The sequence below is a fragment of the Phasianus colchicus genome, chromosome 1 (assembly GCF_987193195.1).
Source record: "Phasianus colchicus chromosome 1, bPhaCol1.hap1.1, whole genome shotgun sequence".
Lineage (NCBI taxonomy): Eukaryota > Metazoa > Chordata > Aves > Galliformes > Phasianidae > Phasianus > Phasianus colchicus.
The window spans coordinates 66,494,120-66,518,406 of NC_143436.1; the positions used below are offsets into that span (position 1 = coordinate 66,494,120).

General features: G+C 40.6%; 2 protein-coding genes across 9 annotated transcripts in view; one reads left to right on the forward strand and one right to left on the reverse strand.

Moving 5' to 3' along the window:
• SOX5 (SRY-box transcription factor 5) overlaps nucleotides 1-24,287 on the forward strand; it is a 632,328-nt gene that overhangs the window by 191,470 nt on the left and 416,571 nt on the right. The gene's annotated exons all lie outside the window — the stretch shown is intronic.
• Nucleotides 1,356-16,365, reverse strand: LOC149919680 (E3 ubiquitin-protein ligase Topors-like). 2 transcript variants are annotated; one of them, XM_090146221.1, is made up of 2 exons: nucleotides 5,293-16,365; nucleotides 1,356-5,017 (listed from the first exon to the last, which is right to left on the reverse strand). In XM_090146221.1, the coding sequence occupies exon 2, from the start codon at nucleotides 4,998-5,000 to the stop codon at nucleotides 3,942-3,944; it is 1,059 nt and encodes a 352-aa protein (XP_090002347.1). In that variant the 5' UTR covers nucleotides 5,001-5,017; nucleotides 5,293-16,365; the 3' UTR covers nucleotides 1,356-3,941. The 2 variants fall into 2 exon arrangements, with proteins under 2 accessions (XP_090002347.1, XP_090002339.1); XM_090146213.1 differs by having other exon boundaries at nucleotides 1,356-5,079.

The window sequence follows — 24,287 nt, forward strand, 5'->3', positions numbered from 1 at the left end:
CCTGAATGCATTAAGTACAGTTTCAGCCCAAATTCAGACCTAAATTGTACCTAAGCCCCAACTGACTGTTGTCCTACAAGATGTCTATGGCCTTTAGAAATGCCTGGCCAGTAGCAAGCGGAGTCCCAGAAATTAGGTAGATTTTTAGATTACTTACATGTGGCTATAGTCAGTCTGGGCCAGAGTTTCCAGTTACCCAAAATAGAGAAAATAGCATTTCACTATTTCACTATCTCACAGAAGATTTGTGAGGATGAATGTGTTCAAAATTAGTAGCATGATGGCTGCTCTATAAGTAATGCCTCCTATTTTATTATGTTGCCCCATGATGTCAAAGGTGATATGGAAGTAGAGGATGCACCTTTCCACCAATATTCCATTACATCTTGTTGCCATGTGACAGATGGCAGCAAAGGGGAGATTTGACACAGTGATATCCAATGAGGTGTTCAAGGAACGTTTGGATTTTGTTTTGAGGGACATGGTTTAGCGAGAACCATTGGTGATGGGTGAATGGTTGGACTGGATGATCCTGTGGGTCTTTTCCAACCTTAGTGATTCTATGATTCTATGATTCTATGACTTGGAAGCACGTATGAAGCAAAGGTGTGGCAAAATGTGTGGCATTGAATTCCTCCATGTGGAAAAAACGGCACCCACTGACATTCATCAAAGTCTGATGGACCAAACAGTGGATGTGAGCACAGTGAGGCAGTGGGTGGGGTGGTGTGTTTAAGCAGTAGTGACAGCAATGTGAAAGACAAACCATGAATGGCTGTGCACAGCTGTCACACCACAAAATGGAGAATGTCTTGATCGGTAGATTATAAATCAGCAGATTGTGACCAGGGAACTGTATACAGAGATGAATATTGGCTTTAGCATGTTGGAAAAGATGATAATGTTGGAATAGCACAGAGTTTATCCAGACTTCTTGAAATAATATGTGGCTGAAGGTGTTAACTTCCTGGATTGAATCATTACTGATTATTAGACATGATGTCTCCACTTGAAGCCAGAGTCAAAATGACAGTCCAAAATGGAGTAGAGACGTGAATTCTCCGTTGAAGAAAAAATTCAAAACACTTTTGTACTGTTGCTGCACATGTGCACTGTCTTTTGGGATAGGAAAGGGGTGATCCTTCTGGATTTCCTGGAAACCATACAAACCACCAACTGTGACCACTACATTGTGACACTAATGAAGCTAAGGACGGGAACTTACAGAGTCAGGCTGGAGGAGAATCACAGAATCACAGAAACACCAAGGTTGGAAGAGACCTACAAAATCATCCAGTCCAACCATCCACCTATCACCAATAGCTCTCACTAAACCATGTCCCTCAACACAAAATCCAAATGTTCCTTGAACACCTCCTCCTTGGTGACTCCACCACCTCCCTGGGCAGCCCATTCCAGTGCCTGACCACTCTTTCAGAAAAGTAGTCTTTCCTAACATCCAGCCTAAATCTCCCCTGGTGTAGCTTGAAGCCATTCCCTCTAGTCTTATCACCTCTAGTCTTATAACATGAGAGAAGAGGCTGACCCCCAGCTCACTGCAACCTCCCTTCAGGTAGTTATAGAGAGCAATAAGGTCTCCCCTGAGCCTCCTCTTCTCCAGACTGAACAATCCCAGCTCCCTCAGCTGCTCCTCATAAGGCCTGTGCTCCAGACCTCTCACCAGCTTTGTTGACCTTCTTTGAACCTGCTCCAGGAAGAAGACAACCTTTCTCTTGCAGCAGGATAATGCTAGGCCCCATGCTAACTGGAAGACCATGGAGCACATTGCCAATCTTAGCTGGACTGTCCTACCACACCCTCTGTGTAGTTCAGTTTGGCATTTTCTAACTTCCATCTGAAAGATAGTCTGTGTGGACAACATTTTCCTAGCAGTAACACTGTAGAAGCTGTGAAACAGTGAGTCGTCTCTGCTGGTGCAGATTTATATGAGCATGTCATCACTGGCAAAAATACATAGCTAATGGTGGTGACTATGTTGCAAAAGTGTTTTGTAGCTGAGAATTTGTTCTATCAAATAGCGTTATCATGCTTGTTTTATCTGTTGTAATATCAATGAAAATAAATAGGAGGCATTATTTTCAGAGTTAAGTATATATCTGTAGCTTACATAGGAAATAAATCAACTTAAATACTTTTATTAAAAGTGGACATGATAATTCATTGTGCTGTCACAGCAATGCTGTGATGCTTAGTGTTGGTAATTTATGTGAAAGAGATTAAGATCTTTTGATTAAAAAGTGATATCTTACAAACCACACATTGAGGGATGAAGAGGCTAAATAGGCAGAATAAGATTACTTCAAGGTTTCACTTAATTGTTTTCTTCCTTTAAGTAAAGAGCATTGAATGAATGTTGTTAATGCCAAGCTAGGAATATTTCTTTTGTGTATGTGTGTGTGTACTGGAGGCTGTGACGGGTGCAGTGAGAACTTGGAGCTCTAATGGCTTAAGGGTTTGCTCATTTGAAACCTTTGGTTTAAACTTGGGAGCTAGGGGGGCAGTGGTAGAGGAAGAAGGAAAAGAGTGAAGAACATTAAACTTGAGTTCACTGTCTGGATTTACTTGTACTTGAATACATTTGTTTACATTACTGTTCTTGCTGTTCACAAGTGCTTCAAAGGTAGAAAATGCAAGAAAATTGAAAGCAATCAGAGATGCTAAAGAAATGTCTTGAGAGATTCAAAGCTCTCCAAAGGCAGCAAACAGTAATAATGCTAATAAAATAAAGGCAAGCCAGTTGTGTCACACACCAGTTTCCTCACATTGAAGGATGTATGAGTCATGTTTCAAAAGCTGTTCGCAAATTTTCATTGTTGGAGTAGTTCAGGGCCACAAAGGCAGAGGTGCTATAGCAGGGGATTGGTTAAGATGATCTCAGTTATATTCGTGTAATTGAGCCTGTGCCTGCCACTAATGATGCTAGAAAAGAAAATGCGGTGAGCGCCCATACTCACCATGTTTATTTGCACAAATAGTTCCATTTAAAAAAAAAAAATGCAGTGAGAGAGAATAGGGGAGAAAGGAGTAGTGGATTTACAATGTAGGATCAGGCCCAGTGCTTTGGCTTCCTATGGTGCATTACATTGGATTTGACTGTTAAGGAGAAAGGTTAATGTTTAAAGTCCAGATCTCCAATTGGTGAATGCACCATATTCAATTTATGTTTGTGCCTGCAGTATCAGATAGAGCACAGTGACTGTGGGAAACTAGCTCTTTCGCACTGAATTTGGTTCACAGGTGGAAAGCCATTTTCTTGACTTTCCTGCTTTTTTGTTACGTATTGCCTGATCATATGGCTACCTTTGGTAAGTTGCCAGCTCCTGTGCATGGGGAGAAGTCAATGGGAGAAGAGCATGCTCAGTATTTCTTGGAGTACGGCTTCCTTACTGGAAATTTGAGTACCTTTCACGTAGTTGTTTTTCAGAACCAGTTTTGATGCTCTCATGCTGAACAGCATTCTATGAGTACTGCTATTGAATCTAACTTTGCACAGAGAGAATAGTATTAAGTATGAGTCAGTACATCATATGACCACCAATCACTTTTTTTTTTTCCTTCCATGTGAAGACCGAATGCTTCACATTTGTCCATGTTGTTCTCTTGTTTCCTAGGAATCAGCAGACCATAGTATGTCTGTTTAAAGAATGCAATTCCAGAATTGATGCCTACACTGAGTGTTGTTCTGTCTTAAATCTGTGTGCTTTTTTCTTAATGATTGTTTGAAGGTATGCTGTCATTGATTTAAATCCATTGCATAAAACTTTGAAAGGATCTCAGGATGGATGGGTACTGATGAGTGTTTCATGTGTGTGCTTTCCAGAATATCTTAAAACCCAGGGCTCAGTCCAGATATACCCTTTTAAACGACATGAGTCTTTTTTAAAGTTATTATTTATTTTTTAATTAAAGTGCAATCCCTGCTAGTGCTTGCGAGGAGGTGGCTTCTTGCAGGGCAGCTGTGGGTCTGGGTCACTGCCAGCCCTCCTCTTACGGGGCCGCCGGGCCCTCGCAGACAAATGGCCAGGAGTGGAGGGGCTGCTGCCCTGGGCAGAAGGGCCTGATGCTGCTGCCTGCTCCGTCTCTTCATGGAGCTCCTCGAGTTCCCTGGGGATGTGTGCAGCAGGGGTGTGACTGAGATCCCCACGGATGACAGCCTCTGGTGTGCTGGGCTGCTCCTCTCTGTTGGCACTTTCAGTGTTGCTGTTGGATCCCAGCATTGATGTAACAGCCCCTCGTGGGGATGCTGTAGGACCAGGGGCGGCCATAGAACTGTCCTGCCCCCTGGCCGCAGGGCCCTCCTCCTGCCCTCCGGACACGTGGACGCCCTGGAGGCCGCGCTGCCCGTGTGCCTCCTCGCCCCACTGGCTCACGAGGGCGTCCACAAGGCCCTGGATGAGTGTCTCCGCTCTGTCCCCCAGGGCAGGCCGCAGCAGCTGGATCAGGGCCTCGCGGTCCAGCCCGATGTGACACAGGGCGTTCAGGATGACGTTCTCCACCGCCATTGCCTCCCACCACTGCGCTCTGAAGATGTTTCGCAGCTCCTGGCGCAGCCATGGCAGCACAGGGTCGAGCATCTCCTGGTGCTGCCTGAACAGGGCTGCCCACACCTCCATCAGGAGACCGCCCACCATAGGCCTCTCCTCTGCCTCTTCATCCTCCTGCTCCTCCGGCAGCAGCAGAAAGGGTGGAGGGGATGGCGCATCGTGCTGGGGGCTGTAGATGTGGGCGATGCCTGCCTGGAAGGAGGCAGGAACAGGTGGTGCTGGGGGACGGATGATGAAATCCAGGTCGTTGTCGTCATCCCACTCAGCAACCTTGACCACTGTCATTATCCTCCTGCAGAGCGGGCAGGTCTCTTTCTGCTTGGCCCACCGCAGGATGCAGCCGAGGCAGAACTCGTGACGGCACGGCACTGCGTAGGCAATGTCCTTTCGCACCTCACGGCAGATGGGACATGTCCACGCCTCCTCTGCTGCCATGGTCTTCACGCTGTGATCTGATGGGGAGTGAAGATGAGTTGCTCTCCCTCACCAGCGCCTCAGCAGTGAAATTTGTGCACTGCAAGAGAGGGAGGCCATGGTCATTCCTTGTTGCAGGGACAGATGGAAGCAATGTCCTGCTCCCTCAGCAGGAAACCCTCCAGACCCCACACCTGTGCTGCCCTATGCCCCACGCCCTCACAGGGTTGGACTGCAGCCCCAGCCATGGCAGTTCCCCCAACTCAGAGCTCACCCATGGCCACCCTGGGGGACGTGTCCCCACCCAGCTCACCTGTGCTGCTGCACGTGCACCCTGTGGGGCCCCGGCTGCCTGAGCCAGGCAGGCCAGGGGATTACAGGTGGTGGCTGTACGTATGGGCACTGAGAGCAGCTGCCAGCAGTCCCCAAAGCACAGCCCAACACACAATTAAAATCCTCGCTCCACCTCCAAGCCGCACGCACTTGCTCAGCAGGAGTCCAGGCACGAGAGTGAGTGGGCCAGGCCCTGCCAGCGCCCAAAGCTCGGTGGCATCACAGCCTGTTGCTCAGTGATGTCACCGCAGTCCTTGTGCCACCACAGCACTCTTCCCAGCAGCACCTCCCCATTCGTCTTCTCCTGGCTACTGCTGTTTCCCAGAGGCTCCGAGGACTGAGCTCTGTCTTCACAAGAGGCCTGTCATGTATCACTGTACCTCCCTTTGTTGTGTCCAAAATACCATTTCTTCTTTCCTCTCCTCTCCTGTTCTTTTGTGTGCTTGTTTTTTTTTTTTTTCTTTTTAAAAGTGCCTGTAAGATCCTCAGCTTCATATTAACATGTGTCTCAGATATTGTCTCCTTTTCTTTCCTTAATTTGCTGTAGCTTTTCTTCCTGCCCTTCTTTTATGGGATTATTCATTTGATACTGATGCAAAGGTCTTAATGTTTCCTTGCTTAAATTACCTCTAATTGATCTTGAGGTTATGTTTCTTCTGATTCTGCATCAGCAAACTGTAAATTGTTTACTAGCACATTATGCAGAAACATTGTTCCTCATTTTCCGAGGTTTTGTCTTCTTGCTTCAGGAATGCTTGGTCAGTCCTTCTCTCCCTCATTTCCTCTTCTATAAGTACCACCCTTGTAGTTGTATTTTGGAAGCTCTTCTACTGTCAGTTTGGGAATATCTTTCTTCCTAGTATGAGAATTTTTCACTAGTGATTACTTTTCCCACATCTGCCAGGGGGAGCAGCGGGGTTGGAACTAGATGGTCTTTAAAGGTCTTTCCAACCAAACTGTTCCTTGATTGATTCTGATTGATTCTATGATATCTGTATATTTTTTATTAATTATAAAGTGTCTGCTTCTGTACTGATATTACTGTTTGACTAGAGGTTCAATCAAGTGAGCATTGTTGTTCTGCCTTCTGAACTTACTCCCCATTTCTAGCAGATGTGCCCTTTGCTTTGGTTTCTTCTATTTCTGTTGTTGGGATTGACATTACCTTTTGGTGCTAAGGTGGATGAGTACTGAGCTTTTGTTGGAGTTGCTGCAGGATGGGAGCTGCTGCTGCCAGGGAGCTCTGCTACCAAGGTGGCACTGCTATTTGGGACTGGCAGGCAGAGACCAAAATGCCACCCCTTGGCTGCTGAGATAGCTAAAGATTTGTCTCCAGCAAGTGACAGGAGCCAAGGTGCTGTCGCCTGCATTCTAATTTTAGTGGGAGCACTGGCACGGATGCTACCTAGACAGACAAGCGCCTTTCCTGCCCAACCCAACCTCCTGCTGCCGGTTCTGGTCCAAGTTACTCAGCTCAATTTGTCTTCTGTTTTCAGGAAATGGTGTGCTGGAGGGAGAAGGGAAACCCCTACCTTTTTTTCAGAAGGCTTGTGAAGCTTCTGAGGATATTTCAAGGCAGTTAAACTCATACCTTGTATTGGATACCTGAACAACAAGTATTTATGGGGATGTTATTAGTAAGTCAGCAATTGTTTTATAAAGCCCGTTTGATATAAAAGGTGCCTGTCCCAGTGCTTATGATAGATGCATATGAGAAGTTCCTGTGCTTCCTGTGGCTTGGGTGTGGTTCCAGCACAGAAGCAGAAGTGGTTAAAGGAGTCCACTGAAGGGGAAGGAGTGGGTCTTTTCCCCCCTTCGAAGTGACTAAGACGTGTGATCATTAAGCAGCATCTTACATTGTTCTGGTTTTGAGTTTCACTTTTTGGAAATAAGTGGTTAGAAAAAGGTGTAATGAAATATTTTGAAATAGTTTTTAGTCATCTTTGCAGCTAGAGGTTGTGCTGCATTCACTGAGGCAGAGTAGCATGATGTTCAGGGCATTGCTAACAGCGCCTTCAGCAGGGAGCTAATAATCCAGTTCCAGGTCAGGTTTTATTGGTACTCGAACTAGTTGTTTCATTGATCTCTGAGCACTTTATAAACATAAATGTGGTTCAATATACCTTTTTTTGCCTCTAGAAATCAAGGCACAAAGGGGAGACTGCAGAAGGTTCCATTAACAGAGTGAGAAGATATTTCTCCCCAGAATGCAGCCCACTTCTTTTGGAGTGTATTTTGGTGATGTCTGTACCCACATATGCTGTGTAAGGAAAGAGGCAGCTTTGCTCCTTTGCCCTTCTATCCTGGCCTTGTGCTTTCGCAGTTTCCCTCTGCATTGGTCTCTCCTGCCTCATCAGGAGCCTGGTCAGCAAGTAAAACTGGCAGAAACCTGACTTTGGGAAACAGAGAAGTATTTTTGGCTGATTTCGCTCCCAGAATGATTTCCTAGTGAGAGATTCCAACAAGATGCTGGGTTTTTTTTGCATCGTCTTAAACAAACACCAAGTGTTCTGTCAGATTGTGAAAATATCTGCAAGGACTCTGCAACTGGTAGCGTAGCCGTGCCTTTCTTCTAATAGCCTGTATTCAGATACAGACTTAAACTGAAGAGAGCCTATTGGTATACATTACTATTAGCATTAGCTTTTATTAACGTGTTTTTCATTCTTGTAACAACAACACACCAAGTATTTAAGTGTTCTGGATGTTGCGTAAATAGTAATCAGAGGTATCCTTTTATCAAACATGGCTGGAAATGGACAACATGGAGCAGTTCACATTTATCACGTATCTCAAAGGTCATTTCAGCCTTCTACACTCAAAAGCTATACTTGCTCCATCTTGCTTGATGGAGGATAAGTTCTACCATTTTGAGCGGGGTAGTTTTTATTTATAATTGTGAATGTATTTAGCCACATGGGGCTGTCAATCAGTGAGACGAAAGCCCAGTAGGATTGTTTCTGTAAGTGGCCTATTTCCCCCACCCTTTCCCTCCAAATCAAGGACAGATGAAAGGTCATGATTAAAACAGTGATTTTTTCCTAAATTGTAAGTAACAGTTTGCAACTGTTTTTTCACCGAGATGTCAAAACTGTATTTTATCTTGGGGAAGGGGTGTGGGGGAAAAGAAAATTATAAGTTCTTGAAAATTTTGGCAATTTTCCAAATGGTTGTGTTCAAATTTATTTTAATTATTGTACTTGTGTCAGTTCCTAGCAAGGGGTAAAAGGGGGAAAATAATTTAGTGCAATATTATGCAGCTACGGATTAAACAATTAATGGCGAACCTCTGTATCCTATTAGTATATTTGAATTCATTATTCCAACAAATTGTTTTATGAGCCAGTAACCAGTGGATTTAACCATTTATTTTATAGTCAAAACAGAACAGAAGAATAATTGTTGTGCTGAAACACATCTTTATCTGTACAAATCTATCCAAGGAATTAACCTGAAACAATCAGATAGTGCAGAATATTACTGGAAAGTTATTTTGTCCCAAGGGTTTGGGTTCCTAATGTGTGGTCCAGTAACTCACAATTTGAGAAGATTTGGGCAGTTGCCTGCTGATCATCACAACAGCTCCTCTCCCTGAAGATGTTGAGGATTTGGGCACATTCAGTGGTTTCCTGGAAGGTATCTGGCATTGTATGCAATGTTTTTCTTTAGAGTATGTGATAGCCACTCATGAGTCCAAAATAACAGTGACTGACTGATGGTGGCACATACTTAATTGCTAGAGTAAATACTTTTGAGAGCAATCTGTGTGCTCAGTTTTGTATGCAAGATAGACAATTACACTGACCAAATAAAAAGATGTTCTGAGGAGGCCAAAGAGGGCAAATTATCTAAGTGCACGAGGATGAACATTTGATTTGACATTACTAGCGTTTCTCCTTGTTAGAAGTAAACTAAGACCATCATGGTACCCTAATGGCATTCTGGCTGGATGTATCTTTGTGAATTTTGTATATGTTCAGTATTTTTTCCTCAAATTAGGCATGAAATCAACATGCTGTCTGTCTGTATTGTTGGGTAACACATCTTGGTAAAGAAGATAAAAGAGTAATCTAAATAGTTGCTGTTTTTATTTTTAGTGTTTTTTCCTTAATTCCATTATTTCTTTTTGGTCTTGAAGAATCTTGTGCTTTTGTAATGTGTGATAAAGTGTGATCTGTGTTTCACCACTGCAAGGGGAGTATGATCAGATAATTACTGTGTCACTGGTGATGCACTCGGTGCCAGTAAAACTGGGTAACTTCAGTCATCTTTGGGCTACCATACAGTTGATCCCTTAAATGTGATAATGCACAGGGCCCATGAATCAAGTTGAGCTGTGATTGTATTTTAAGGATGCAGACAGAGTCATGTCTGCATATGTTTTATAACTGTCAAAGTCCTTTCAAGGAATGGTCCTCTGTTTGGTATGTATGTAACCCTCATGACTGTTTTTTTGCCATTTCCTTTCATTCTCCTGTGCTGAGCTTTTGCGAGTTTTAAATTTAAGTGAAGAGCTTCCTTTTTTTTTTTTTTTTTTCTTTTTTTCTCTTTTTCTTTTTTTCTCTTTTCCTTTTTTTCTTTTTTTCTTTTTTTTCTTTTTTTCTTTTCTTTTTTTCCACGTGGGCAGATGAGCAGAAGACGATGCTACTACCCTGCTTACAAACTATCAGGTTGGCTGAGAAAACTGACTGTTCTTTTTCTGTATGTGTGTTGTGTTGCTGTTGTTGCTGTTGTGTTTAATAGGCAAACTATTCTTTGGTAGTCAGCTTAAATTGTAGGCGAATGCTGAAGCAAGCTTAGTGCTGCAGTGGTCGGTGGACTCTGTGTTCTGCCATGTATCTGCTGCACACTTTCGTCTTACTTTCCAGTCCTGGGTGAGTCAGACATAACTATCTATTGTCAAGGTGTAGAACTAAGAAGAAATCATGAGAAAACTTTTCTCAGGGCTTCTCCAAAACTCAGGAGTAGATGTGGTGCTATGAGCTGTTAGTCACTGAGTACATTGTTGGGGTGGAGAGGTAGAAGCAATGTTGACCATCCTGATTCTGAAGAAGTGTGCTCTGTCCTACTTTGGTAGGCTGGAACTAAAACTAAAACACTAAACTAAAACTAAGGCATTTTTAGCTTTGCTTTTTTAAACTTTATTTGATGACCTCTTTTCAAGTGGCAGAATGAAATGAGGAGGATGTGGAAAGGATGAAGGTTCGGTTGCCAGTTGAGAATAACATTTTAGGGGCCCTAATTTTTCACTGTACACAGATAGTGCAAGACAATTGATGTGAAGAAAAGCGTATGTGAATATGATGTTGGAAACACATGCAAAGTGCCTGTATTAAAGTATTAACACCAGAGTACTTATAGGGATTAAAAGAGGTAGGGAAAAAAGTACATTTTGTGTGCAAGACCCTTTCCTTCTCTTTTGCTACAGGAGAGGAGGAAAATACCTTCTATTTGTTTCAAGCCTTTTCTGGAACTCTGAAATAATTTATAGATGAGGTGTGCTATATACAAGGGCTTTTTACTGGCTACCTTGCCAATGAATTAGGCCCTATTCTATAAAAAAAAAAAGTTAGCGCTTTCTTTGCAGCCATCCTGGGCTTCCACAGTGCGGAAGTCAAATGTAAATTCTTGCTGAATTGGGCCCTTATGGAGGTGGTGTTCAAGCAGCCTGTGAGGAGAACAGAAGCCATTCAGCCTGTAGGCCGCTGCGTGCTTCAGAGTCCGTCGATCATTACTATAATTCTCTGAAAGCAAACTAATAAAACTTCCTATTGACTTGCACTCGTGTGTGCTTTGAGCATTTATTTACAGTCTACCATCAGCAGATTAAAAATCAATTAAAATCCATAGAAACAGCTAACGTTACATACTCCTCTTTGCTGGTAAAGATTTTTAAAAAGATTTTACATTAATACTTGCTGCTGTGTATTACTGAGAATAATGAATCAGATTCAGACAGAGCCTTTAGCTCCGCAGATACATGTATCTTTAGCTTTAGAGAAGCACTGCTAGGAACCTCTTATCTCTTGCACTTCTCTCCCTCTATAGAAATAGGGGAATTTATGCAATTCATTTAACTGAAATTGAGACGTTGAAAGCTCTCCAACACTATCATGATGGATGCTATTGCAAATGCGTAGGGAAAACAATAATCTTAATGATAAAATGATAAGTTTAATACCAATACATTTAAATGGAAAGTGAATTTTAGTACTGCAGATACAATAAAATAAAGGAGACTTTGATTTGTATTCCTGATTTTCCCTGAAAACCTCAGAGATTATTAATTTAGGATCGTGCTGTGATTCAGAGGGAGACCTTCATGGTCCCAGCGACACAGCTGTGGGACTGGGACATGAGACTCTGGCAGTGACCTGCTATGGGGGGTTCTAAGTGTGGGTTTGTTTTTTTCTTAGGTTTCCTCTCTGTCTGTTTGCCTCTCATCCTTTGTGAGTCTAATCTGTTTATACTGTTAAACTGTCAAATATACTGCTGCTTTCACATTTTTTGTAGGTATGTGTTCCAAAGACTATTATGCCATTGAATAGCTGTGATAATTGTTCTAATATGTTATTTACATGTAGATTGGAACGATATAGGCAAAACTGAGAATTTCTGTATTTATTTGTGTTTTCTGTTTCATTTCTCAATGCAGTGTTAATTTTAAACAAAGTTTACAGAAACTAGAGATGCCATGTCTTTTGTGCTGTGTCGTTCAAGTATCAACCACAAAAGGCAATGCTGATCGTGCTAGGAAGACAGAAAGCCAAATACTGAGAACTGGAGGTAAAAAAGCAAGAATGAAAGTAACTGTGAAACCTGAGTTTGATCCTGTTGTAGTGATGAGTGTTGGTAGACTTCTGTATTTATAGAGCATTATAATTCTACTAGAAGACTACAGAAGAGCCTTCCTCTTCAGAGAGAAGGGTCTGAATAACATAAAAGTAAACGAGGCCAGGCTTTTACACCAAACGTGAAAGTAAACAAAACATTAGATGACTGTTCATTAAGCAAGCTGAATTTATCCTGTGGATGACATTTTATGGCAAAAAGACTGGTGTGGTGTATTTATGGACTTCCGTGATGCATATACACAAGGCACGCATGCAACTTGAATTCTGCAGTTCTTTTTCGGTTCTTTACTTCGCAACCTGAATAGTGTTTATGGGGAGTGGGGTGGCACCAGAAGTGCTGTGCTGTCCATTCTACTGACTCCACATGCCTTGATGTCCTCGTGAGAACCTCGTGTCCAGCTGCACAGGTTTCTGCCTTTCTCTGCCTACAGGACTGTAACTACAGGTTCCTTCCCTCACATCATGCTGTGAAGGGGGAAGAACTGTCAGAATGCTGCCTAGAATGTTCCCGGTTTTTCCAAAGCCATTTTCCCTGTTTCCCATCTCCTCCAGGCAATTCATGGCTTATCCATACTGTTAATGGTTTTCCTCCCTAATGGTGTTTCCCCAGTAATCAACTCTGGTCGTTGCTTTTTAGTGGATGTTGGCAATCCCAGCTTGTCCTTATGCTCTTTTGGACTGTCAGTTTTCCATATTTCCTGTTTGCCCCCACAACTGTCCTGCAGCAGCCCTGCATTACCTGCTCGAGTTAATTATCTCCTCTACTCCAGAGCTCAGAAATCCTTCTCTGTCCTGGTTCTACAGGCTTGTCCTCATATCTCCCCAGCTCTTCATTCCACTGTTGTTTCTACCAAGCTAGTAACTGTCTTATTAATTTTAATACTTTTTTTTTCAGCTGAAATTTTTTGTTTACTCTTTGCTGTATTTGCAAAGATTCCAATATTTCCTGATGTTTGCCTACTTCTGTCTCCAAATTTGTATTGTTAATGCTAACAAATTAATTTGCTAAAGTTCATATAATAAGATCCCGAGCTCCTTCTGTTTTCATTATTATGTGTACCTCCTAAAATCTGTCAAAAATGTCTTTTTGAAAACAAAAATACCATTCCAATACCATTCCTTTGACTAGTGCTACCATTTCATTCTTGGACTATCATACAGCTTCACAGCTTTAAGGGTGGATTTGGTTACCTTTTTCTGCGCTGAGCCCTGACTCATAACCAATTAGCATTACATATGTGCTGAACTGATTTCTCAAATAGAGATGCTTTCCTGAGAGGGAATTTACATCACAGACATTCTCGCCAACTGAGACTGCTCATGTGCTGAGATATTTGATAACAGGGTCACTGTCTGTCCTCCGATACAATCCCATTGAAAAAGAAACAAAGCCAAAACTGATGACATTTTCAGTATTTTACTTGAATCCAAAGAGCTATATTTCATGATAAAGTTAAGTTTCCTCTATTTCTGAGTTACTGTAAAATAACGTATTAACTTCCCTGTTAGAGCAATGCACTCTTTCAGTTCTTTCTCAGCGAATCATTTCTCTTTTCAGATAGCTGACCTTTCTATAATTCTTCTGATCTATGGAATAGTTCAATTTATCTGTTCTTTACACAACATCTTAGGATGGCTGAAGGGAAAGGGGAATGGGGGTGATGGAGGGGATGCATGTATCTCATTATTTATTTTCTGACTCAGTGTTTCATCATTATTTCCAGTATCATTTATTCTGTGGAAAGTTTTCCCATATGTCAGGCATATTTTAAACATCTAGCCAAGATCTACGATCCTTTACCAGATATGATGCTTAACAAAAGGTGATCTATAGAGCTTATGGGAGTGAAGCTTTTTGAAACATTATTATTTCTACAAATACCAAAAACAAATATTCTTGTTTTGTTAAACATGTATATCAGGCTTCCCTATGCATCTATTTCCCTTTTTTTTGTGTGTTGTCTACAGAAACATTCAGAATTATTAGGTGTGCCAGGTTTTCTCTTACCTTGAATTTGGTACTCTTAATGTCAGGATATTGTAAGCATTAAAAATTCTTGCAAGAATCCGTTAAGTACTGTTAGGTATGGAGAGACAGCTCACGGTTTTGAAAGTTCCCATATCAGACATCCCTTCATGCCTTGTAGATAGGACTTTGAGTTTATCCTCAGCCATTACTCTATTCTGGTAAAGGCAAGACACTGGACTGGAAAGGCCTTTGGCTTTCCCTTCAAACAGTTATGAAATCAGGTGACAGGATGTGGGGAAATGGCCTCAAGTTGCGCCAGGGTAATTTTAGGTTGGATATCAGGAAAAACTTCTTTACAGAAAGGGTTGTTAAGCACTGCAATAGGCTCCCCAGGGGGGTGGTTGAGTCACCATCCCTGGATGTGTTTAAAAACCGTTTGGATGTGGTGCTCAGGGAGACGATTTAGTGGAGGGTTGTTAGGGTGCTATGGTTAGATTGTGGTTGGACTTGATGATCTTTAAGGTCTTTTCCAACCTGAGCGATTCTATGATTCTATGATTCTGTGATTCTTAACCTCTTTGCTGTAATTACTGAATAATGCTGTTTATGTTAAGGTTGTGTATATGTATATCTTAAGAGTAGGGTAGGGGGATTATTTTTTTCTACAAAAAAGTGGAATTCCTTTTCGCAGGGAATTAGAACTCTCACTCAAGACTTGCTAATTGAAATATTGCTGGCTAAACAGACTTTCATAGAGCATTAATTGTTATTATGTTTTGTGAACACTAAATACGTTTTCTTAAAGTATTTCTCCTTGGTTTTCTTGCCTCCCTCTTGCTATTATTTGGACTTGGTCATAATTGTTCCTCTATGCACCAGAAGTCAGGGACTTCTGAGACTGCCCCAGTGTCTGGTTTTAGCAATACTGCTCCCCTCTGCCATGGGTTTTACATCCTCATGAGCAGTAGCTGTTCTGTTCACCATGTCAACTGATTCAGCATCAGGCATCCAGCTGGCAATGAGTTTGAAGCAATCTTGTATCCTTGGTGATAATGGAGACCTTATTGGTACCCCAGCAGCTGGGAACCTGGATCTTGCTGAATTTCAAAAACCTGGTAGCTAGCTCTTCCTAAACCCCAAAGACCACTGCAGAAAGATGATGAGAGGGACTGATATACTTCAATCTGTTGGACATGTATTGTCAAGGCTAGGTGCCCAAAGAAGAAGTTGACCTTTTGTTATTATAATTATTATTATTTTATGTTGGAGGATGTGGAGAAAAGAGTCAAAATCGGTTGAAATTTGTTTTAGATCTCCAGTGCCTACCAGCCTGAAAAGTTTGAATTTGATCATAACTATTAGTCTGTGGGGAGGCTTCTACTGCAGTTTTTCTCATTAGAGATTTTTAAGCTGAGATGATTCTTGGGCAAACCATCATGGCAAAAAGTTGTGCATATGAAGAAAAATGTACTGTAAAATTGACCACTACAGCTGGTGCATGTCTTCAAGTTAAACAGTATTGTAGGCATTGCTCCATCCATGCAGGATTTAGAAAGTTTGAAAGAAATATGAGTGTAATCTCGAACATTGGTTATATAGCTCCTATTAACTTATATGGGCTACTGATTATGCTATTTCTGAGCTGGTCACTTCGATTAGCTTTGATCATTTGAAAAAAAATCAATTCACTCTCCCAGTTTTAATTTTGATAATTCAAATTCACAGTGTTCTTCATCTGCTTTGTTTGATGCTATACATAAATCAAGGTTATAGACGAAACCAATTCATGAATGAAAAGTTTCAATTTTCTTTTCTTTTTTGGCTACAACTACGCAAAGAAATCATCATTTGGGCAACTAATATGCCTAAGTATCCTTCAAAAGGAACTGTGATATATTAGAGCTGTTCAAATGTCCTCACAAATCATTTTGCCTTACAGCTTTGATCCTGAAATATGTGAAATGATGTCTGATTTATGCCGCTGATCCTTCTTTTAGATAGTTAAGTGTTCTTGCTTAATGTTATTAAATAAGTTCAAAGCAGCAAATAGGCCATCCTAGACTGAGGACATTTGAAAAATAGCATTCTCAGCAAGCTACATATGCCATATATGTTCTTCAGCTATTTCCTTTGCATTTTTTGTGTACTGCAAGCTAGTGGAAATTTCTTCTGCTCACATCCTTATTTACAATGGCATTGATTTCCTCCTGATAACCTTCCTCTGGGCTTTGTTTTCTTTTCAGGTGATCGTGGGAAACAGCCTTGGGACAATATGGGAAAAGGGGAAAGATACCACAGTCTCCCTTAGCTGGGATGTTGGTAACGTGCTAACAGGGCCATGGAACAAGTTGTGTGACTCAGCTGAAGCAGTATGAGGAAAACTGTGAGAATGTATATAAGCAGGTCAAAATCACACTCTAAGGGGCAAAGTAAGTTTGACAACTTCTAGAGAAAAAGTATCAATATGTTGTGAATTCTGTTGTAGCAGGTAAAAGGAAAGAGGTAGATGAGAAAACTCCTGATTCTAAAATATTTATCAGTAGAGATATTCCAAACTTGCATCAGATTTTCTTAAGTGCAAATCTCTACTGGCGCAAGGGCTGCATAGAAATCACATCAGCTCTAAATTTAGAAAACCTTCTAATGGAAATGTCACACGGTTCAGGCACTAGATTTAGGGATTTCAAGATGTTATATGAGCTTTATAACCAATATTATTCTTAAGAATTTTCAGTAGGAAATATTAAATCAGCATTTCCAGTCCTTGGTGAAGCAATGAGAACTAGCTCAGCTACAAACCACTGAATAGCTACTACATAGAGATAACTTCTTCCCAACATTAAGCTTTCATTAATGCCAGCCCCTAAACATCAAGTTTTCATATGTAAGACTGGGAAAAAATATTATAACTAATTCAAGCATGAAACATAATCCTAGCACCCCTCTACTAGTTGTGTAGACTTTCATGTCTAGATTTGGGAGTTTAAGGTTGACAAGATCATCTTGTCCTGGCTTGCCTGGCTTCTCAATTGATTTTATGTCACTCCTAGTTTGTGTTCTCCTGGATTACAAATGCAGCTGTGTGCAATGGCTTTTCTGGAGTCAGCCTTCTTTGGTTTATAACAGTGGGGTTTTGTTGTTCATAATTCTTTGTATGCGGACTGTAAACTATTAGAGGATCTTTCTGGAGCTGGCTGCTTTGGACAGATTAGGGTTATTTCCCCTCTGGCTTTATCAGACCTGTCTTAAATCGTGTATTTCCCCTATGGCTTTGTCAGACCTATCTTAAATCGTGTTCTAGAGATTCCTGATAACACTGTGATAAAATAAAATTCCAATTGCTGGTTACTCATGTATTTAGGTTTTTGGTTCCTGTTATCTGGCAAGCTTTCCACAGAGATCATAGAAATGCCATGCAAGTAAGACAAAAGAGAAAGTGTGCAATTTGCTGTCAGTTTAAACAGTTGCTACTCTTGTTGGTAAGGTGATGAGGCAGTGCCCAGGCCTGGTTGATCTGTCCGGATGTAGTTGGACAGATCCTAATGCTGCTGCTCTCTGTGGTAATTCTTAACTGGAATGGTTTTTTGACCTATGGTGTTAGCTGTTGAGTCCAATGGTTTTAGGTTTTGTTTTGTTTCTTATATAGGGTTACACTGCTAGTCATTTTCTTGTCAAGAAGTTGTTAAAAATAATCTCTATGAATGCTTTCTTCTTCACTTTTCTGAAAAAAAAAAAAAAAAAAAAGAAAGAAAGAAAGGAAAGAAAGTACCATTTATGCACTATAAAGCTTCCCTGTGGGTTCAATCCTCAAAAATATGGCCATCAGATTGTTTTGGAGAGAAGGCCAGACATCTCACTGCTAGGTGTGGCATTAAAGCCACTGCTTCTTAGTGCTGACCAAATCCAAGATTAGTCTGCTCCCCACATGCAGTAGTGTTACAGTAGTCGATGAGAAGCAGAGGCTTGGTGGAATCAAGAGGGCATCTGGCTGAAGTCTATCATGGTAACATTATAAATTCCCCATTTTTTCTTTATTTAGCATTTTTGTCATGGATGCTACTTATAAAGTTTGCAGTCTTCAAGTGATTTGTCTGGTTAGCTTCTACTTAAAAAAAAGCGATCAAAAGTAATAATGCAAATATTTAAATGTTACATGAATGCAAAAATATTATTAGTAAATATGTATATTTCTACATACTCATACTGTACTTCTAAATAATTTCCTGAGGAAATCTGTGTGAATTGGATAGCAGTTAGAAGCTCATTGGTTGATTATTTTGGAGTCTATATCTGCTCTTCTTCATGCCAACCATCTAATTTTCCTTTCACTTGCTTCAAAGAAGTTATTAACTTGGTACTCAGGATGTCTGGATTGATAGTCATTCAAAAAAGTGTAATCAGTGTTAAATCATTTGATGTCTATGTCACTTAGAGCCATACAGCGAGGCTAAAATCACAACTCTTACTTCTGCGCCTGGTTCAGGTACCACCACAGCTTGAAAAAGAGGGGCAAGACAAGAGGTGCTTTGAGGGATTAAAACAAATGCTTCCCTCTCTGACTTGGTGCAAAATACCACAGTAATTTGGCTATGTTCCCAGTGGGTGCAGTATGCAATCGTGATTTCACAAAGTTTCAGTCTCTTGCGTTCACAGATATTGCATCGTGTTTCATGTTTGCTTTATATACACATTTTAAGGATGGAACTCTATAGTAACGAATGGGAGCACAAAAGACAGCAAGAAATGGGGTCTGTGGTGTTTTCTGACATTGAGAAGCTGTGTTTCTACCACTGCTATGACTGTGAGTGTTGGGCTTTGGCTGCATGTGGGCAGCCAGAGCCAGTCATTAGTGAGTGCTGGATAGCAGGCGAGCTGGGCGAACAAGCAGGAGCTTACTTTATTTCTGTGGTGTCACATCAATCTGCCCGGCTAAGTGATTGAAGGGGAGAAACGCAGGCTGCAAAAGAAACTGGGCCCTGATTTGTTCAGGGTCACCAGCAGTGGTTTGAAACCATCTTGTTTGCAGATACCTCTTTCATGTTATTAGGCTGTCAGTTGAGTGACTTTGTAAGATTTATGGCTGGGAGCTGGGGCGCGTGCGTGCGCGCAGCGACAGCAGTGATGGGCGGCGGGGCGGGGGGAAGAGAGATGTTATTGAGAAGACAGCGATCCGTGCCTGCCTTGATTGAGCTCCGCAGCCTTTTGTCTAGTCCTAGTTAACCTCCCCGTGTGTTTTTTTTCACAGGCACGTAAGCAGCTCAAGCAGAAGGTGAAGCGACAAGTGGTAAAGGGCTGCTCTTAACAGCCTTGTGCCGTGCAGGCTAACGATGGAATAAAGCTGCTCCCTGGGAAGGTCCCAGGCTTGATTTACAGACGCCTTTCCGAGAGCTTTATTTATTTTAATGTTGCCAAAGCCCGGGGTTGATGGTTCCCTTTTCACCATTGACCTCCTATCTTTGAGACAGTGGTATTGAAAGTGAAGATATGGTGGTTTGTTTGTTTTTGTGTTGGTTAGTGGTTTGGTTTTTTTTAATCAAAGTAACATTTAACAAATCAATTTAATGTGTGTATCAAATAGTAATAGGTTTTGTTTTGTGTAAGTCTGAAATTTCTAGAATACTTTTGAGGACTTTCAATTTTATTTTTTAATTTTGCTAAAATTCAGAAAATAAAAATTCCTTCTCTTCTCTTTATACAGTTCCAAGTTGTGCCAAGATGAAGGCAGGAAATATTTTTAATGATGATTAAGAAGCTTTTCAGAACTAAACACAGTTTCACATGTGGTGAGAATCAGTCAATAGGGTGCAAGAGAAAACCTTTTTGAAACAAATTTTGCAGGCTTCTCTTATTTGGATGTTTAGAGCTGGAATAATTTGTTTCTAATTAGTCATTCTTAGGTTAAAAGAGTAAATAAAAATTGCTATTTCTGTTTTCAAACTAGTAAAGTTAATTAACTTAGAAGAACAGCTGTAAATGCTTTGTAAGGGCCTGCCAGTGCATTTGGGATCGCGCTAGGTTTTGTGTATTTGACCATGAAATGCAGGTGCTGCTTCGTAGAGGTATTCTACCACACTGTTATTTGCTAATTGATGTAGTCATCTGAAAGCTTACAGGAGGTCTACAGAATTGAAAACAAAGTTAATGTTTTTCTACAGTATTATTTCCTTAGTGTCGAGGTTGAAAATGAGCTCTATAGCAGAGCAGCCTTCCTAGGCAGTTGTTGTTTCCATGTTGAGTGACATCAGCAAGAATACAACGTCAGTCCTGCATGGAAAAGCATTTAGCTGCCTCCTTTCCCTCCTCCATATCACTGCAAGAATTATCTACAGCATCAGATTTACAGCCTTTAGACATTGCAAATGACAGTGCATCATTTTCAGCTGACATTTAAAAATACCTCAGAAATTGTGCTTTTTGTCGTTCTTTTTCTTAAAAAACAAACAAACATGTATTTACATGTATTCCTTTATATTTTTTAAGTCACCCAGAAAGCACCTGCTCTTTTCATCTGTGATAACTGCGCATTTTGACCCAATAGCAATCTGTTTAGTGTAACTGGGATCTAGGCTGCAGAGACATAGTGATGCTATTTCTTCTCTATTTATGAAAGGATATTGATAAAAACGTGACATTCTTAGGCTGAATAAAATGCTGCTTTCAGTAGAAAACTCTATAACAAAATTCTGCCACAATCCCTGGAGAGAAGATCATCCTGTCTTTAACTCATGGAAATGGGAATTGGCAGATGGGCACCTTGTCCTATAACTAGCTTTGCCCTGCCTGAGGAAGGAGGGCCTTTGGGTTACTGACAGTAGCTGCCTGGCCCTTCAGTACCATAACCAGACAGGGCCTGTCTTCAGGGTAGGGCACCGCAGGATAGAAAAAGGCAGTGGGCATGAATGGAAGCCAGGGAGATTCAGACTGGATATGAGAAAACACTTTTTGTGCTGGGTGATCAGGCAGTGGGCAGAGAAGCTGTGCAGTTTTCATCCGTGGGGGCAAGACCCAACAGGATGAGGATTTTAGCAGCCTTGTCTGAGCTCTCGTAGCTGGCCCAAGACCTCCTGACGTCCCTTCCAGCCCAAGGTATTCTTAGAGTGGTGCTACAGACTCTTTAGAAACATCAGTATGGATTTATTTTTCTGCATCTCAAGTCTGTAACTTTAAGAAATTGTTCAGAGAATGTCACTGTTGTAGTTATTCATTGTGCTGACTAGCAGTTACAATTTCTGGAGTAAATAACAGTGTTTCCTGTCTGTTAAGAGATATTAAATGTGGAGTTTGGTAGAGTGTATGGGAGTACTCATATGCTTCTTAAACAGAGAAAACTGTTTTAAAGGCAGTGTGTTAGAGAAAGAGGCAGAGGGGCAAAGTGGCTGACTTTTTTGGGAATTCTTGTTTTGCTTTTTTCACTTGATTCAGTCCAGTCTTGAAAGCGGTTCTGTCTTCTTTAAATCCACGGTGGCAGGTATGGTATTGCTTTGTTCCTCATTTTAAATGCTTTCTGTCTCTACTTTTCAGCCTCTCACACTTAGGTGAAATTAAGAAGTCTAACTGTTGGGTATTACCTTTTAGACTTGCTGAAATAGGTCTTCCTGCTTGCATCCTTATGGTCTCATTAAGAGGATACTCACAGCATGCCTGACTCTAGTGAATATTTGCAGACCTCATTTGCCTACATTAGAGACAAAAAGCCTTAAAAAAAAAAATCCTCCTTGAGCCATAAATGGTTGAGTTTGTCAGTATCCGTGATCTGTGTAATGTGGTCCTCCCTTTGTCAGTGTCTCGCACGGCAAGGGCTGAATGCTGTCCTAGCATTGAGTAACCACTGAAGTGGTTTATCCAAACCTCTCAGCTTCTGTGTTATGCTTGGTCTCTGGCTTTGAGTAGTGGTTGTAAAGCAAAAGGGTTATCAACATTAGTGAGTGGTGCAGCTACGTGTTACTGTTGCAGCAAGCCTTGTATGTTGGGGATGTACATGGAACACTTCCCCATTCCTACTTTTTTACACCAGTTACAGAATGCAGGAGTTAATTATTTTATTTTATTTTAATTAGTTCTATTTTGTTGTTGTTGTTCTTGTTGAATCAATTTGTGCTAGTTTATCATGCGGCAAGATCCAAAATCTTTGGATCCAAAGCCCAGATTCCACAGTCATCTTTGTGATATATCTATACATTTGGGACTCAATTGTTCTGCTTTCTCTGTGCTCAGATTTAAGGCTGACACTTCAGTTCTCTAAAGATTTAAAAAAAAATCCTTGGCCTATTCTGTAAGATTGAGGTCATACTTTAATGCCAGGCAAAATTTCCTTCTTGTTTTTTGTTAATGTGTTGTGCTTCAGCTGTTCACCTGCCCACAGTGGGTGGCTTATTTCATTGTTGAGCTGATAAAGATATATAATGGATATATTTTTAAAGCATGTTAGAATAACTTTGCAATGAAAGATGTCATAATAGTATGAAGTAATACTGATGTTAAATTTCTATTCAATGAATGGAACAATTAGAATTAATTTTAAAAAGTGTTAATCACAAGTGATGTAACTGCCATGTTAATGAGGAGTGTTGAACTCTGCTGCAAATAGATAGTAATATCATTGATTTCCAACCACTGCTTTGGTTGGTTGGAAGGATCTCTAGCTCTTCTTTATGCTATTTAAATCTCATGGTCCCAAAGAACTGGGCTGGAAAAAATGAGTTTTTTTCCCTTAGAACTATTGAAAACACTTTTTAAAGAACACTCTCAGTTTACATATTCATACTATGAAAATAACCCTCTTCAGTATATTTCAATCATATTACTACTTATTCTCATGTGAATGTAGAAATGAGAAGCCATTAAAAATGGCAGTCTTTGTTAGAGGAATATTTTTCTTGTTGAAATGTCAAAATAGAATCATTAGTTTTTCAGAGAAAGTTTAATTTGTTTTTTGGTGTTTTTTTTTTGTGTGTGTGATGGAATCACTGATGGAAGTGGAGAAAGGAAAGTAAAAATGGTTTTTCTTCATGTAGAGATGAGTAAAGTGCATTTTGGCTGATTTTTTTTTTTTTCTAGCTGTTCATGTTACAAAGTTTTGAATGATAGGAATCCAAATCATTTATAATTTTGTGCAAAAATGTTTCTGTTCTACCTCAGTTTTGTTCTGTTCTTTTAAAAAGTTCACCCAAGATATTGTGGAGAATAGGGCTAGGGAAAAATAATTTGTCTGTGTTCCATTTTAGAAAGTTTTTGTTTCTTTGGATAGTTGTGATCCTTACCAGTAACTTGAAATGTAATAGTTGTGGGTCTGTGCATGGATGCGTTGATTCTGTGTCAGGGATGTTCTTTCTTCTATTATACGAACATTTCAATTCATATTTAAACATATTTCATAACTCCTATTTAACCATCCTACAAAAATTGATTTAGAAATATTCATTGAAATTTTCCATTTTTAAAGATCAATCTCCAGTGAATGCATGCATGCCCAGGTCTTGCAGAGGTCCTAGAAATGACATTTTAATCTGATCAGCCTCCAAGGACAATAGATTATGAGTAATCTCACTGCAAATTCCAAAAAGTACCCAAAATGCAAACATGTAATTCCCAGGCAGTAATTAAAAATATTCAAATTGTTTACCTCTTCCACTTGTTTCTGAACTATTCTTGGTTATGCACACCATCCACATGAAATGAAATTGCACTATTTCCTGATTTTTGAGAGACTGATCTTGCAATGCTTATCTTTATTTTTTCTCTTTCTACCTTCAGTTTTAGCCTGCAGTTTTCATGTGAGACAGACATCACTTAAGCAATTCTGTGGAGCTACCCAATCACTTTTTGTTTAATTTCATTTGCTGAAAAAGCTGCTGAAGATAACATTGTGGTGGGGCACTTCTTTTGAATTACTGTTTTAGTAGATGTTGGATTGTTGTATGGTCTGTGTTGACAGAGCTGCTACTTCCAATTTTGACAAGGGATCTGGTACCTTGTTCAGAGAACAGTGGGGTCTGAGACTGTCTGGCTCATGAGATGACCAAAGGAGGAGAGGGAGCACCAACCTCGTTTTTAATGTTTTCTTGTTGCTCAAATGATCAGTAATGCCACAAGGATAGGCAACATCCAGATTATGATGAGAACAATATATGTTTGTGCTAGAGGCAGGTGCTG